Source organism: Neopelma chrysocephalum, unplaced genomic scaffold, assembly GCF_003984885.1.
Source record: "Neopelma chrysocephalum unplaced genomic scaffold, ASM398488v2 Primary Assembly neopelma1_73b, whole genome shotgun sequence".
In the NCBI taxonomy this organism is placed as follows: domain Eukaryota; kingdom Metazoa; phylum Chordata; class Aves; order Passeriformes; family Pipridae; genus Neopelma; species Neopelma chrysocephalum.
The window spans coordinates 4892379-4908167 of record NW_020897734.1 but is presented as its reverse complement, the minus strand read 5'-3'; the positions used below and the strand labels follow the sequence as shown (position 1 = coordinate 4908167).

The following is a 15789-nucleotide window of genomic DNA, read 5'->3' as shown; positions in this document are numbered from 1 at the left end:
ATTTCTTTGGAACAACTAAAACCTGCATTTTGATTTCAAGGTAAATCAGTGGCAGATGATCCGATTAGCTTCTTGCTGGATGTAGTGACAATGAAATTGGGAGAGGAATCCATGTCATACTGACGTCTGAAAGAGCAGCTACTGAAATCCCACCCTGGCTCAGGGTGTTTCCATCCCCAGCCTCCTCTGCATCCCAGCACGGCTCAGGGCATCTCCATCCCAGCCTTCCCTTCATTCCAGCCCTGGGCAGCGCTGCCAGGAGGGACCTCTGGGCTGAGGACCACAGGGCTGTGCTCATGGGTGGGTCCATGGGGGCTATGTGGGCAACAACAGCCCTTTTCCAGGTGGGAGAGAAGTGGTCTTGGGGACACATCTCTCCAGCGGGGAGATACCCCTGTCAGTGAGTTCTGCCTCTAGGGATGTGCTGGTGTCCCATGCATGGTGCCTGCAGTGTGGTAAAGCCTGTGCACGAGCTGCCCATGCCAGGCATCCCAGTGCAGTTCCCAAAGGCCATGGTGTTTCCCCGTGCACCTCTGGATTTTTCTGTGGAAAGAGATACAAGGTGAACTAGCACTGATCAGAGGTAAATCTCCCTTCCTCTGGGATTATTCTCTTCCCTTGAAGCTGGGAACTGAATTAAACCCACTTGAATCACCCTGACAAGGGACCTCTGCCCAGCATCACCTTTCCCTGGAATGCCACCTCCCTTTGCCTGTGCCTCAGTGCCAGTGCCCACCCTGGGCATGGGACAGGTGTCTTTCAGGGAACTATCTGCCTCTGGGGTGTCCCAAGCTGTCTGTGCTCAGGGGACCTCCCACAAGCTTGTTTGGGGAGGGCAACACACAGCCTTCATCACTACCAGCAGTGCTTGTTGCTGCAGTCTCTAATTTAACATGATTAATATAAACACCAGGACACTAAGCAGTTCTTTTTATAATCCTGACATGGCTCAGCAGAAATCATTAGCCTAAAGCCCACCACTACCTTTAGATGAGTTTTATACCTATTTTAGGTAATTTTTGCAGTCAATTTTATGCTGTCCTAAAGCAGGAGGAGCATTTCTGCTGCCTGTGATCCATCTCAGCGATGGATCATGTGAAAACATCAGGCCAAGAGCAATGTGGGTGCACTGCTGTGCGCGTTCACCTCCCTCCTGGACTCCTGCTACTGGGTTGATGGTGGGTGCTGGTGTCTGAGGCACCAGTGCCTGCTGGGCTTCCCTTGCCCACAGTGCTGTGTGGCAGCTGTGGGCAATGTTGGTGGCATGGTGGCCCCGGGGCACGTGTGAGCCATGCCCCAGCTCATCCACACCAGCCTCTGCATTCAGGATTTGGGGACTTGCACCACCTCAGCAGTGCCAGTGCATTCAGGAATACAGTCATGGACCATTAAAAGGGCTTTTTATTTCTTTATTACCACGTTTTCATTGTGTTCTCTTAACTTTTACCTTCCAAGAGCAGAGGTTATTTCATTTAGAAATGTTTATTAAACTGCAATGATTTCTCAAAACCATGGAGGTTGCTATGGGTCTCTCTTCAACTAACCGGTCCATCCCCCAGCACAGTGTAGCCTCTCCAGCAGAGCACAACACTCCTTGGGGTTAGGCGAGCTTCGTGTTTTGCTTTATCCACTTCACATACTTGGAGACCCTGGTGTAGATGCCATATTTGCCCGGCTTGGCACATTCCTCACCCCAACTGGTGATCCCTGTGAGAAACCAGGTGCCCTCGATCTCAGTGGTGTAGGGCCCTCCGCTGTCCCCCTCGCAGGTGTCCTTGCCCCCGGACGGGTATCCTGCACAGAACATGTTCTGCAGGATGGTGGTGGAGGTGCTCTTGAGGCAGGTGGGCCGGTCAACAAAGGGCACCTTGACGACCTGCAGGGTGGTGGCCGGCCGGCCGCGGTAGTGCAGGCGGCCCCAGCCGCTCACCGTCCCCGTGCCTTGCTTCAGCAGGGCATTGGTGAACTCCCGGCTGCCCAGGCAGATGGGGGTGACGTAGCTGTTGAAAACGAGGGGCTCGTCCAGCTCCAGGAGGGCAATGTCGTTGTGGTACTCGTTGATCGAGGCGTCGTACGTGGGGTGGGGAAGGGCTTTCACCACTTTCCGCCGCTGCTCTGTGTGGTCGTCCTCCCGAGTGTTGTGTTCACCTGCAGAGACAAGAGTGACTTGGGCTTCATCCCTCCGTGGCCAGACCAGTGATCATGCCCTGGCGAGGCCATGCCAGTGCAATTCCAGCCCAGCCAAGTGGCTGCAAAAGCTGAGCCCTCGGATTGCCGGGAGACTGGTACTGGCCAGGCTACTTGCTCCTTGTCAAAGGGTGCTGGCAGTTTCCTCACGGCAGTGCCTCCCTGTCCCTGCAGCTGGCAGAACCTGAACCCACAGGTGTGACACCAGGCACACATCGTCCAATCATGTGCCAAAGATCCAGATATTTTGCCGGAGTTAGTAGCAATGTGGCTGTTTTGGGGATTTAGCACCCTCAAAGAGGGGATGTTGTTCTTGCATCAAAGGGAACAAAGCCCGTTGATGAAAAATCTTGGTTTAAAACAAATAATTTATTAGGAAAAGAAACCTGACCTTCCCTTTTCTAAAACCACACAGCCACGGGGCAGAATGGGGTGCAGGAGGCTACAAAATGCCACGTCCTGGTGCTCACAGGTGCCCGAGTTTCCACGGCCCGCCCGAGGCTCAGCTGCTCGCAATCACTGCCGGCAGCTTCAGGTTCCTGTGATTGAGTTGCGGCAGCCTGTTACCTCCCCTCCCGGTTTGTGTAACAGGTAGGGGGAAAGGAAAATGTTCTGTGGTCTCAGGTCGGCGAATGGGCAGATCTGGGTCTGCCTGTAGCTGTATCCCTTCTCCCGCCCGTGTGCTGCCTGTGCTGAAAGCTGGAGAGCAGGATGACTTTTCCCGATTGCTTTCTGGCAGCCCCAGAGGCGCAGGGTGCGTTTAACCCCTGCTGCGGGGTTTCTACACGCTCTGCCGTGATCTCCAGAATATACCGTCTCCTCTAAACAATATCTGCAGCACTGCTGGCCCTGTCCGTGTCCTGTGCCTGCTGCGGCTGCCTGCGAGGAGCAGCACGGAGCCTGCGAGAGAGGTGAGCTGGATTTCTGCGGTCACGCTAATGCTGGCGAAGGTGGGAGGGGTGGCTGGTGCTGCCGATGTGCTCTGGGCGGGTTTTTTTGCGGCAGAGTGTGAATGTCAGCTCCCTTGCAGGCTGTGTTTGTACAGTGTAAATGCAAGACAGATGTGGGGGAGACTTTCAGATGGTTTTTCTTACATTACAGCTGCTTGCTACTGCTGGGGACCTAAAAATACGTTTCAGGGATTAAAGTGGAGAGGCAAAGAAGCACAGGGGAGGGAAATGCCTCTTCCACCTCCTCTATAGATTTTTGGGCCTCCTAAGATGTTATATACAAATGGATGTGAATGCTGTGTACATGGTGCAGGCACAAATTCAATAGTCCCTGGAGCCCTGCATAACCATATTTTGCTTTCTTGACTTGTTGTCTGGTCAAAATTCTGCCCTGGAAACCCAGCAGTGCAGCAGAGTGGTGTGAAGGGAGAACAAGGGGACTTGGCTGATAACATATCCTAAATGGAGGGAGTGTGTGACGTTCAGGAGAGAGCCTGAAAGGAGAGGCAGTTTGCATGCATGTGCAGCAAACACAAAACTTCTATCCAGGTGGAAATGTGCTTTTTAGGGGGAAAGTGTTTTTGCATTGGGCATTTTATGCTTTTCCACATTAAGAAGTGCAGGTCTGGACTTTGTGCTCAGCTTTCTAGCAAAACTGCCTGGAAATAGATAGCAAAAAATGCTGTGTGCAAGCTGTGAGCCTCATCCTGCCAGGACCTGGCAGTAGTGCTCAGCCCCATGGCAGTAAGCCTCCAGAGTCCAGCCAGGCACACTCAGGAGCTTCACCTTGTTAGCATGGAAGACGAAGATGCAGCTGGAGCCCTTTTGATGAGCTCATTTGTGGAGGTATAAACTCAGTGCGTCAAGGCTGAGATAAAATGTCATTTTTGTCACTACTACGTTTCATAGTGCTTAAACAGAAAGCATGGATCTTCCATGCCTTCTCTCAGTACTGCTGGTAGCAATTACTAACCATGTCACTGTTCCCCTCCTGTACCTATTGGCATAACCCATGTAGATATTCATACAGGGGAGAAACAAATATTTTGGGGAAGCTGATTCTGCCACAGCTATGAAATGTGGCACCTTGATGCTCACCAAGGCCCCATGCTGAGTTATCAGCAGGCTTCCTAGCAGGAGGTCTGGCACAGTTGGGTGCCACCAGTCAGGGGGAAACACCATTTTTCAAGCAGATACACATTTGTCTTTTTAAGTAGCGGCATAACCTGTTGTGCAGCCTCACTACAGGGCCTGTGTCTAACTCCCCAGAGACCCTGCTGTACAAGCACACTTTCCCACGTGCCAGCCCAGTTTCTCTACCACAATACATAAATTCTATTTACTTTTAAAAAGTTAGGAGTAAAAGTAATCATCTTTTCCTTGCAAGGAGGTAGTCAGGTGACTGATGCTCCTCTTGAAGCAGCCGCACAAATCCTTAGAGTTCTCTGAGAGTTGTGTGAAAATGTAGTGTGATCTCCAAGATCAGAACTCTCCAGTGAGGTCTGTGTGGCCAGTAGAGATAACATCCACCACACCAGCTCATGAGGCAGCATTTTAACTGAAGTCCATAGGGCTGTAAAGCATCCTGGATGTCTGGCTCAGATGAGCTTGCCTGCGGTCAGGTTGAACTGTGTCTACAATATGGTCCAGCAGCTCTGTGGCTTTGGGACCAAGGCCAGACCCAGCTCACTGCTCCCACCAGAGGTGGTGGTACTTGCAGGGACCAGGCTGATGAAATGCTGCGACCTGCAACTGGGGCCCCTGTGCCCTGTAGCAACTTGTGCCACGCTGCTGCCCACCATGATGGTGTGGATCAGAGTTCTGTGCAATGCCTTGGCCTGGCCTGTGCAAGCCCTGTCTCGTGTCCCTCCCCTGCTCTGTCCCGATGCTGCCTGAGGTGCTCACCTGCCACAGCAGTGATGTCAAGGCCTTTCTTCAGGCAGTGCGCTGCTGTCACCACCCATTTCTCGTTGATGATGGATGCGCCACAGAAGCCCTCATCGTTACTGTCCAGCAGGAGAACCTGTGGAAGCAGGAGGATGTCACACCCATGCGTTTGTGTAAACCTGAACTAGCAAAAGGTGTCCCTGCCCATGGCAGGGGGTTGGAACTAGCTGATCTTTTAAGATCCTTCCAACCCAAACCATTCTATGATTCTATGATCTGCCGAAACTGATGGAGCTAAAAACTGAGCTGTGTTGTTCCTTGCAAAGCTCCCCTTCCTCAGTCTTCAGCTTAATTTTGGTAAATTCATGGACTACTGGGCAATTTGTTGCTGTAGCTCAAAACCGAATCCTTTGTGCCCCACCAGGTAAAGCTCTTGTGGCTTTTTTGCCAGGGTAGACCCCCATCCAGGCAACTTTTTTTGCTGTGACATAAAACCGTGTACAGAAAGAAACTATGCTCCTGTTAAACTTGAGACCTAGTGCTATTCTAACCTCAGAGATGGGCTTTGGGTATTTAAAAGTAAGATGATCCTGCCTACAGAAAGAAATAAGTTAACAGACTGCTGGGGTTACAGAAGGGTTGCAGAAATAGCTGGTACCTGCCAGGGCACCTCGCCTTTCATGCTGTCTGTCCCGCCGACAACCCGGGTGCCGTCCTTAATTATCGGTGTGATTTTCGTGGTGGCAGCAGTGCTGGTTTCCGTGATGTTGTCAAGCACCTCGTCTTGAGCATCCTCATGGTCATCACTGGTTATGTTCCAGTTCTCAAAGGTGTTCATGGATCGGGTGAGCTTGCTCTTTGCTTCAGGAGCCGTGATCTTCCCGCAGGGATACGGCACTGCAAGCAAAACAGTCACAGTTGTGACTCGCTGTGTCATCCTGAGAGTTACAGCAACTGAAGGAGCAGGTGAGAAGGTAAACGCTGCCTCATCTCAGCACCCTGTTTTGGACTGACATGGGAGAACATGTCAGTGGGCTGACCCTGTGCAAACATGCCTGTGCCTTTGAGCTGCAGTGCGGGTAATACGTAAAAGTAGCAAAAGCATAAATTGTTTCTGGGCTTTAGAAATGACATCTGAACAGTTTTAAAAATGAAAAAAAGCTTGCTTGTTGAGAATGCATGCCTGACAGGCTGGGGCAGCTGTGCCTTCTCTTGGTGGGATGCTGTGGTGCATACCTGGGAGGCTCATGTCGGGCAGCTGGGCACTTGGCTGGCATTTCTACGGCAAGTGACTCCAGAACAATAAATATCCAGCTGGGAGAGGACAGGAAATAAGATCTGCCAATTGTACAGATAATCCTGCTTGGCACCAAGGTGAGGAAAACATTAATAAACTCTTTCTAGGGTTGTAGACTTTCTCTGTTAATGAAGAGCTCATCTGCAGGCTTGTTTCAGACGAGTTCTTCCCATTTCTCTCCTATGCAGTGTGTGCTGAATTCCTGCTGATAGTGGCAGTCAAAATAGTAAATAGCATCAGGCATTGTCTTTCATCTGAAAAGCTTTTGACAGCACTGAGCAAACAAACATTAGTGTAAAATCAGATGTGAGTGTGTCCCACGGAGATTTCATCCTTTATTGTTAAACAGCCTGCTTTACGAACAGGACTTAAATTAAGTGTTGAGTGATGGCAAGTGCTACCCCTGAGGTTAGGCCAGGAAATGAAGGTTTCAGAGCCAACAAAAGCTAAGCTTTTGCAGGAAGGGCAGTTACCCAACCTGAAAGATGATCTTATTGCTAACAGTAAACCTTTCTGGTCCAGTGAAAGTGATACAGCATGTTGGGCAACACAGGCCTGAGATCTTAATTATCTCTGTTAACAGGACTCCCAGCCTAAGATACTTCCTATACTGATTCCTGAAAGCCAGCACTTCCAAGAGTTCAAAGCATTCCTGGCTGTAGCTGTCAGATCTTAGCAAACTGTCTCACCCGTGTAGGTACCTGCATGCAAGCTTGGGTGTGCAAACCTGTTACACTCAGGTGTTAGAAATATGACAGCATCAAATGTTAAATTGACTTTAGATGACAAGGTATTTGTCTGCAAAGTCTCCTCTCTCCTCTGCCAGATGTGTTTCTGAGATGTTCATGCCCAATTAACTTGCCGTGTTGTAGTGGGTTGGGTCTGCACATGTCTGTGTGGTTAGAGTTATTGTAACAGCTCAGGAGCAAGGTAAAGCTGGGGAATATAGCAAGAACCAGCTATTCTTTAGCGCTTTATGAAGCTGCAGCCTCAAGCAATGCATTTTTCTTCCACCCCACTTGATACCACAGCTAAACCACCTTGTTTGACTATTTGTTATTGAGGGTCTCTGAGTGCAAATATACACTGTTGGGAGGACACACCACAACAAAGCTTTACTTGTATCCACCCAACTCAGATAACTTTAACTGGGTGATGACCAGCCATGAAATGGACTATCAGAAGGATTTACAGTTAGAAAGATCATATTTTGTTCTGAAAAAGTCCAAGGCATCCTCAGTGTAGAAGTAACCAAAGAGTAGCTCCTATTGGAAGAACATGGGAGTGAGCTCTGGCTGAATGGACGCTGGTATAGCTGAACATCACTTTTCTGCCTCCAGAAAACTACTGATCCATATCCAGAAATATAATATGGCTGCAGGTGGGAGAGCAGTCTGTGCAAGCAGCCACCTAAGATGAGCATTTGCCTTATGAACAAATTCCTGGACAACTACCCTCCTTCTCCATCCACCCAGGCTACAAAAAAGATGTTTAAATTGAATCCTCTGAGCCTGACCCCACATCTGCCTTTGGGAAAGTGCAGGATCAGGCTCTTTACATTTGCTAAGCAGGAAAGCGAGTCTGGTTTCCAACAGGATATTGCATTTCTATGAGATTCATGTATCTAAATCCAGGACAAGACTTTGAAAACTTTAACCCAAATCTCTTAAAAACAGTTTAAGAGTTAACCTGTAGGTTCACAGGACTTTCCATCTTCATGAAGTCTATAGCCAGCAGCACAGGAACACACAACCTTCTGTGGTGGGTCATGACTGCAAAAGTGCTTGCAGCCTCCATTTTTAATAGCACAAGTGAAGTCTGAAAGAAATTAAAATGAAACTGTGAGAGTTTTTTCCAAATACAACTGGTCAGACGTTTGTTTGTAAGGAGAGCATCCTTCCAAATCACATCCCTGCTCATAATGAAGGAGCATCAGGCAACTCTTCAGGAAGGCAGGTTGAGGAGCCTATACAAGGCCCCCAGAGTCCTGGCACAGTCTCCTGCCTCCAACAACTGCGTGCTCTCTGAAATTTGGCAGCCTGACCCTAAAGGACTCCTGCAAATATTTGGTTACAAGCCACGTGATTTCCCCGCTGTTGTTCTGCTTTCCTCCCCCTGTGCTTACAGCAATCCAGCCCCAGTGTGGATGCTTGTAGAGAACACTATGTGTCAGACGGGAGCAAACCCTGAACCCAAGCAGGGCTTTGTCCTGGGATTATCACTGGGCTCTGAGTTGAAATCTCCAACAAAGCCATGTGTTCTTCCTGACATACCAATCAATCGTGGCAGCCTGACGTGGAAGATGTATTTCAGCTGGATGTTTGATGAAACGTGTCCCAGCCTGAGGCAGAGCAAGATTCCCATGACTTGCACCTGTCCTTTCCCACTCCACCTCTCACTCCTCTGTGAGGGGAACACCATCTCCTGGAGGTGTGAAACCACTAATCCGCAGAGGCCCTTTCAATTCTCAGTGAGTTTTCAAATAACTTCACAGCAGATTAACTCCACTCCTACTTCCTCAAGGACACCTCCCTTCCTGTAGCCATTTTAATGCCATCATTTACTATTTTTACAGAGCTCCTCTTCACGCCTCACTTCTAGCTCTATTTTTGCTCCTGTCTCACTTCCACAAGAAATCTGCAATGAGACTATTTAAATTTGATGCAGCTTTGAAATGCTCTTTTTAACGTACACTCCTCTCTTGCCAGAGCAGAATCACAACTAGAAAGAGAATCTTTTATTAGTGCAGTGAGTCTAGCACATTATGCAAGTTGCACAGCCCCTGATTATATTATAAATATAAGAGCTGAATATCCCTCTTGCTTAAATTATCAGCTGTTTGGTTTTCATAAACTCCTCAACCCATCAGGAAAATATTTGCCTTTTGTTTGCCTTCAGAATCAAGGTTGCTGCTGATAATTATAATTATGAATTCAGCAGAGTGCTGTGGAGAGGAGGTTGAGATGATCCTGTCCTGCTCAGCACCTGCTGTCCATCCTGGCATGAGAAATGGAGAGGGGGAGTGGGAGAATGAGGAGCCCACTGGGGTCAGTGGAAAACTCTTGCTTTCAGTGGGTGAGAATGTTGTCCCTGAACGTTGACAGCCCCAGAAAGGCTTGTGCTGGGAAGATAAAGGAAGGTCTGTCTGTCAACATTTGCGCTGGCAGCCACAGCTGAACAAAAGACCTTGAGCCTGAGTCTCCGTTGAACCCTGCATTAGAGCAGGTGCTCAGAAGAGGTGGACCTGGGATGTGACCAAGGGCTGGAGAGGACAGAAATATCTGCTCCTGTGTCCCCAAGCACGTCCCCCTGCAATCCCATTGCCAACAGGCTGAATTTATGCTTTTCTGCAGTGCCTTACAGCAAAGCAAAGTGTGTCTGAAACACCCCCTAGTAGGACGAAACTGCACCCACTTTGATCCCATGGGATTTCAAGGAGAGCAGAACAACCACTGGATGAGCCCCCAGTACATACCTATCTCACAGTTTCTGCCTTCATACCCAGCTGGGCACCAGCACACATAGGAATTTATTCCATCCTTGCACACGGCTCCATTTTTGCATGGGTTGGGGTTGCACTGATCTCCATCTTGGAGAGAAGACAGGAGAGTTAACAAATATGAGTGTCCACCATGGCTCGTGCCAGTCACGTGCTGCAGCCTTGCTCTGTGCAAGCCTCCTACTAAAGATGAGCAAGACACTGCATTGCTTCCTTCTTTGTAATGAAAAATAAGTCAGATCCTGGCACCCAAGTGTCCTGACAATGTCAGCGCTGGGGTAACGTCATCAGCTCTTTACCCAGAGTCCTGATTGTGTACCCTGTCCTATGCGGGTCAGTTCTACTCCTTTCCATAGAACTCCAGTCACCCTCATGCAACATCTCAACAGGACCTCGTGTCTTGGCCAGGTTAGACAGACAAATTTAGAAGGTTTGCTTCCTCAACAGTGGTTAGAGTATCTTAATCTGGATTATTTTAACAGTACTGTCTGTTCTGTGAAGGTTTGGATCCGTCCATTTGGGTTTGGAGACCTCTCTGTGTATTAGGATTGAGAACCTTCGTCATTGCTCTTTCTTTCTCGGTCTTGTACTGCTATTAATTGGTCTAGATTTTCCCTTCCGTGTCAGAGCTTTTATTTTCACAGTTGCCTACAGCTGATAAGCTGAAACTTTAACAAAAATACTCGTTATTGCAAAACTGGTGATCTAACACTGTGAAAGAGTAAATCAGTGATATTAAATGGCAGGGAATGCCCTTTGAAATGCTTATGCCAAGACACAGAGGAAGGGGAAGGCCTTGCTGAGTTTTGTGTCCTGCCAGTAAGTGTGGCAGTTAATGGTGCTTTCAGGAATGGGCTGGAATGTAAAACTGCAAACAGGAACAAAATGGTTTTGTCTTGTCTAAGATATGGTGTTGGGGTTGGCACATAACGTGAGGATTGCAGTTGTTGCTCCCTGGTGAGGGCAACTGGGGCTTAGGTGTTGTGCAAGGGGTGAGCTCCTGTGGGCTACACATGCTGGGAATAGCAGCTTGTAAACTGAACAGTAAATCAGGCACTTTAGATGATGGAGGAATATATGGCATTCCTTACTTTTTATGAGCTAATTTGTGGCAGGGAAACAAACTTAGTGTTGAGTTTCATCAGCTGTTTTTTCAGAGGACAGTCCTGCAATGCAAATGAAACTTTTTTATTTTATAGTCTGGACTGAATAATCTGAATTATTTAAGGCTTTTTAGTGAGATGTTCTGGGCGCTTCGCCAATCTACGAAGCAGTTCATTTATTGAAATGTCCTTAAAATTAGTTTCAGATGTTGTAGTGGGCACTGAAATCTTTTTGTTAAGGGACTGAGGAGTCCTTGGGGGTGAAGACTGAAAAGGAAAAAGAAAACAGTGAAGAAAGGGTTTGGGAGCAATGGTGTGAATTGCAAACAGCTGTTCGCTGTGATCATGTCGAGGCTCCACTTTAATATGGCATTTCTAGGGATTCACGCTGTGCTTTCATGAGGCTGGGCCTTATCTGGAGATCTCTGCTTGAGAACACAGCATTTGCTGTTTGCTGAAGGGGTGTTAATTATTGCTGTGGTGTTTTACTCTATAATACAGCTGAAAGTAGAAGCCCAGAGCATGACCTGGGCTCAACGGATCCTGTGGTCTGTGTGAACTGGTTTTGTTCTGTGAGGTTTTGGAAATCTGTTCCAAAAAACCTGTCTGAACAAAGTAAATGCTAAGACTTTTTTTTTTTTTTTTTTTGGTGGCTTGCCATTTCTACACCAACAGGACAGACCCAGGTTGTTGGTGGCTGCAGAATTTAGGGTGCATGGCTCTGAAACATAACAGTTTCTGGATGCTGGAATACATTTATTACAATAACATCTGCTATTTATGCACTGAGAGATGAGTATTAATCATTTGAACAGGAAGAAAGCAGCTCTTACCAATGTATGTTTTCCAAAACTCCATCTGCAAAGGGAAGAAAAAAAAAAAGAAAAGAAGTTTCCTTTGTTTTCTAATTTCTGGGCACTGTCTGGCTGAAGTAGTACAGGGATGACTCCAAAACTGAAGGAAAAGACTTGCAGGGAAACCACCCTCCATAATCCCAATGGTGACTGATAAAGCTCTTAAAGCAGTTCCCCAGCCCAAGAGATGGATCAGGAATGAGAATCAGCCATGCCAGATGCTGCTCTTGACCCTGCAGGTTTTCCCTTTGCTTTTCACTCCTCTTCCCTCTCTGGGACTCACCCGAAGGACTTGTAGAGGTGTGGGCAGGGGGGAACAAGGTGTTGCCATTTTGCAGGAGTGATACTCACCGTTTTCTCTTGGTTTTCAAATACTTCTCGGGCTTCTTCAAAGCTGCATTTTTCTTCTATACATTCTCTCTCGAGGTTCCCAGAAATAAACTCTTCTAGTCTGTTTGAGTTGGCTCGTTTTTGCCTCTGCAGAACTGAGCTTGCCTCTTTGTTCTCGAGGAAGACTGCGATTTGAACAGAAAGAGGGGCTGGAGAGCAGCAGCTGGGATGGACTGTCAGGGTTTTGTTCTCTCAGAAAGCAAGCCCTTTTCAGGTATTCACCCCCCTCTTGCCCCATGGCCAAGGACATTTCCTGACTGTTATCATCTACCTGACGTTTCTTTGGTGTCCAACTTAAGCGCAATCCAAAGCATCAAATCTGGAGAACCAAGTGTCACAATAGACAGAAATGACTGATGGCAAGACTGACTGGGAGCCCTGAAGTTTGATGCTTAAAATACCCCAAAGCAGAGGGTATAGCTCCTATCACAGATGCACAGACTGGAATAAGCTGTTTGAGAGGGGAAAATAATAGGCTTTTTCATGCTGCTGCTTGGTGAGGTCTTGTTTGGACACAGAAATTGTCCTGCTTTAGCTGCCTCTGCCTGTTTTGGCTGTGAAAGGCCATTTGCAGCCCTTGGAAGCGACGGGCAATTTACTTCTCTCCCTGCTCCTCATCCTTGCCCATGCGCCTGGGTCCCACCTTTTCCTCCTGACAGGAAGGGTGACATGAGCCTTCCTCACCCCCTGGGCCTTGTCATGTCAGCAAGGGTGTGTGCATCCTTCAGTGGGCTGGCCAAGCTCCTGGGCCACGTGTCCCATCAGCAGAGACAACAACAGCGGCCGTCCTGTGGCAGCCTCCTGCCAGAGTTTGCTTCTGACTCCCTTCTCAGAGAACCCCATCTCTGCTGAGGACTCTTCTTCCCCCATCCCACTGCTTTCAAACACATTGTTCACCCGAAGGAGCTCCCCATTTTGCTTCCCCGACTTCTCCTCTCTCTCCACCCTCCCTCAGCACTCGCAGCGCGTCCCTTTTTGTCACCAGATGGCACGGTAGAGCAGCTCTTGGAGCTGCTGGTGGCCACCCGGGACACGGCCCCTCATCTGGGGGCTTTGTGCTGGAGGGGGGTTGAGCACCTGTTGGACTGACCCCTCTGAGGGCTAAAGAGAGCATGAGCTCAGCGAGGTGGGCATACAGAAGAGTGAGTACCAGCCACTTGTCCCATCTCATGGATAACTCCTGCTCCTGATGCAGAGCAGACCCCAACCTCACAAAGCCTTCAGGTCATCAGCTTTGTTGAGCTCTCATGAGCCCCAGGCAGGTTGGTCTGATTGACACCATTCCACTGACAGTGTAACAAGCCCCTTCACTGTCAGATCTTTCTGCAAGAGACTGAGCTAACAGCTCTTGCAATGCTTTAAGTCATTGTACAGGAAGGTTGTACCTCTGCCTTCCTCATGCTAGTGTGGTTTTGGTTAAAATGAAGAGGATGGGTACAGCACTGACCCCTGATGAAGCCAGGCTTGTTTCAAACACTGCTGGTCCCCTCCCAGCTGCAGGGTTGTGGTTTACGTGCGGGACGTGAATGTTCACCCAGGTCAGCCTCCCCAGCTGTGTGGCTGCACATCCTGGCTGGGGGAGACCTGTCCCCCTTCTCCTCTTGGCATGGGCCTCAGCCTCCAGCTTGACCCCAAGCTGGGCTGGAAAGGCTCAGGTGGGAATGATGGAGCAGCCTTCCTTGGTTTTGTCACCCTGTTGGGCTCCCCGTGTGCTCAGTGCCCAGGGAACACGGTGTGGGCACAGCTGCACATTGCCCTGCATGGAGTGAGGCAGCTTGTCAGACATGCTCCTTCTTCTCTTCCCAGTGGGATGTGCCAGGCACCTGATGTAATTAACCCATTTAATGGAGGGAACTCATTTTAATGAAAGCAGTTTTACCTTCCCTCCTATCCCGCTAGGTTTTCTCCATTGCTTACTGATCCCACATGCTGCTTTACAAGCAAAACTTGATTTGGACTGAAGGTTGCAGGTCCCATGGGGTGACAAGAATGGCACTCACCTGGCTGGGAACCATCCTCACACTAAAAATACACTCACACATGATTTACCAACTTCTGAGCCAGTATCTGAGAGGGTGAGATGGGTTTCTGGGCCAAGTGTTGGGGGGGCACACCTGTCCTGCCAGCTGAATACTGTATTTTACAGTGGGTACACCTGAGTGGGTGGTGGTACCAATATGAGGTTCTGCTCACTTTTCACTGCTTAGCAAACATTTTGGAAAGAGCCTTTTTTTAACCTGTTACTAGCAATGTTTTAACGAAAGAAGAAAGACCAGCCTTGCAGCAAACGAGAACTCACACTGGATGTGAACCAGACTCTGCTGGAACTGTTACTGCTACAGATAAATCAAGCAACAGCCTGCATTACTATGTGTGATTGCCCACATCCATCAACTGCTCTATCTTGTCTACAGTTTTGGCTGCATCTTACAGTCTTTGTTAAATTCGCGCTGGGTTTAGCTTTAAACAATCCTTGCAGCGGCAAATCCAATGACTGTTTTATGGATGTGAGCACTTGTTTGTACTCCAGGACAAAGTGATGGCACACAAAGATGTGTGGATGTTACTCCATGAGCAACTCTCTCCCCTTTTTAGCTTCTCTGTGTGTGTATGTGTGTGCATTCTAAAATGGCTGAATCAAGCTCTGAAAGCTCAAAAGCTGCAAAAAAACCTAAGAAAAATTCCATTCTTAAAATTAATCCCTGTGCCACAGTCTGTGTAAAATCAGCATAAAAACTATTATTTCATTCCCAAGAAAAGAACCAGAGCTTTAAGGAGGAGCTATGAAATGCAGCAATCCCTCTGAGATGTCGTCTCTCATAAAACTGCACAAGCTGTCCCACTGTCAAGTGACAAACTGTCTCTTTGCCAGTGTCTGTAACACCCAATACCCAAAAGTGAAGGATTTTCTAGGTTTTAAATGAACTCACCTGTACTTTCATCACCAAGACAAGCTGCCAGAAGACAAATGGAGAGTACGAGGGGGGTATTTGCCATCTTCTTCCCACCACCCAGACCTCTTGCTGAAAACTTGTTCGTGTGGTGGAGCTCAGTCAATAGTTCCAAAGTGCAAGTGCCTGTTTATTGACTCTGGGTAACCCTTTAATTTAAGGTCCCCAGATGTGCCATTGCTGAAGCTTGAAATGACAGCTTGGGTGCTATTGGAGGGGGCATGTCCACGTGCAAGAAACAAGCCAGGTTTTTGCAGTCCTTGGGCTCGTCTTCTGCTGTGTGGGATGTTACTGCCATGTTTGGGGGTTGAGCACAGCTCAAGAATAAATTAATTGAGCTTCAGAGAACCTCTTTAAAGCACTGAATTTCCCATTCCTACCCAGGGGATGTTGACCATATGAAAGACAACAGTGGCATTTTCAAAGACTTCACCATAGTCCATGTTTCACCAAAAAGAGCAGGTGCAATTCCCTTGAAGATGACCCTACAGATAATGTTCCCTCTCAGAGACCAGGCATCCTTGGAACAAGGCTGTGTCAGCCAGGATGGGTTACCTAGTTAAAAAACCCAGATGAAGTGAGGTGTGATGATTGGTCCATTATCCAGATCTGCTGGGCAAACCCTGGACACATATGGAGTTTCCGAGGTCCTGTACCTGAGGCTACAGGAA

At 48.4% G+C, this 15789-nt stretch overlaps 3 protein-coding genes across 3 annotated transcripts in view; 2 read left to right on the top strand and 1 right to left on the bottom strand.

The window, feature by feature from the left end:
• Window positions 1-133, top strand: part of MCF2 (MCF.2 cell line derived transforming sequence) — a 59520-nt gene extending 59387 nt beyond the window's left edge. The window contains exon 30 of the mRNA XM_027687246.1: window positions 41-133. Coding sequence (XP_027543047.1) covers window positions 41-123 — 83 coding nt within the window. The 3' untranslated portion in view covers window positions 124-133. The remainder of the gene's footprint in view (window positions 1-40) is intronic.
• A 1250-nt stretch (window positions 134-1383) lies between these two features.
• On the bottom strand, window positions 1384-15232 carry F9 (coagulation factor IX). The gene is made up of 8 exons (XM_027687250.1): window positions 15098-15232; window positions 12129-12292; window positions 11757-11781; window positions 9797-9910; window positions 8011-8139; window positions 5683-5921; window positions 5043-5160; window positions 1384-2148 (listed from the first exon to the last, which is right to left on the bottom strand). Exons 1-8 carry the CDS (start codon window positions 15162-15164, stop codon window positions 1601-1603), a joined length of 1404 nt encoding a protein of 467 aa, XP_027543051.1. The 5' UTR covers window positions 15165-15232; the 3' UTR covers window positions 1384-1600.
• FGF13 (fibroblast growth factor 13) overlaps window positions 2812-15789 on the top strand; it is a 312900-nt gene continuing 299922 nt past the window's right edge. Inside the window, exon 1 of the mRNA XM_027687255.1 lies at window positions 2812-3098. The gene's annotated coding sequence lies outside the window, so the exon portion shown is untranslated. The remainder of the gene's footprint in view (window positions 3099-15789) is intronic.

What these genes read in the sequence shown, in the direction of transcription:
- F9 (XM_027687250.1), bottom strand. Translation starts at nt 15,164, where the DNA reads ATGGCAAATACCCCCCTCGTACTCTCCATTTGTCTTCTGGCAGCTTGT. An exon ending in TCTTGGTGATGAAAGTACAG is followed by an intron (nt 12,293 to 15,097) that starts GTGAGTTCATTT and finishes TTCAAATCGCAG; the next exon opens with TCTTCCTCGAGAACAAAGAG. An exon ending in GTTTTGGAAAACATACATTG is followed by an intron (nt 9,911 to 11,756) that starts GTAAGAGCTGCT and finishes CTTCTCTCCAAG; the next exon opens with ATGGAGATCAGTGCAACCCC.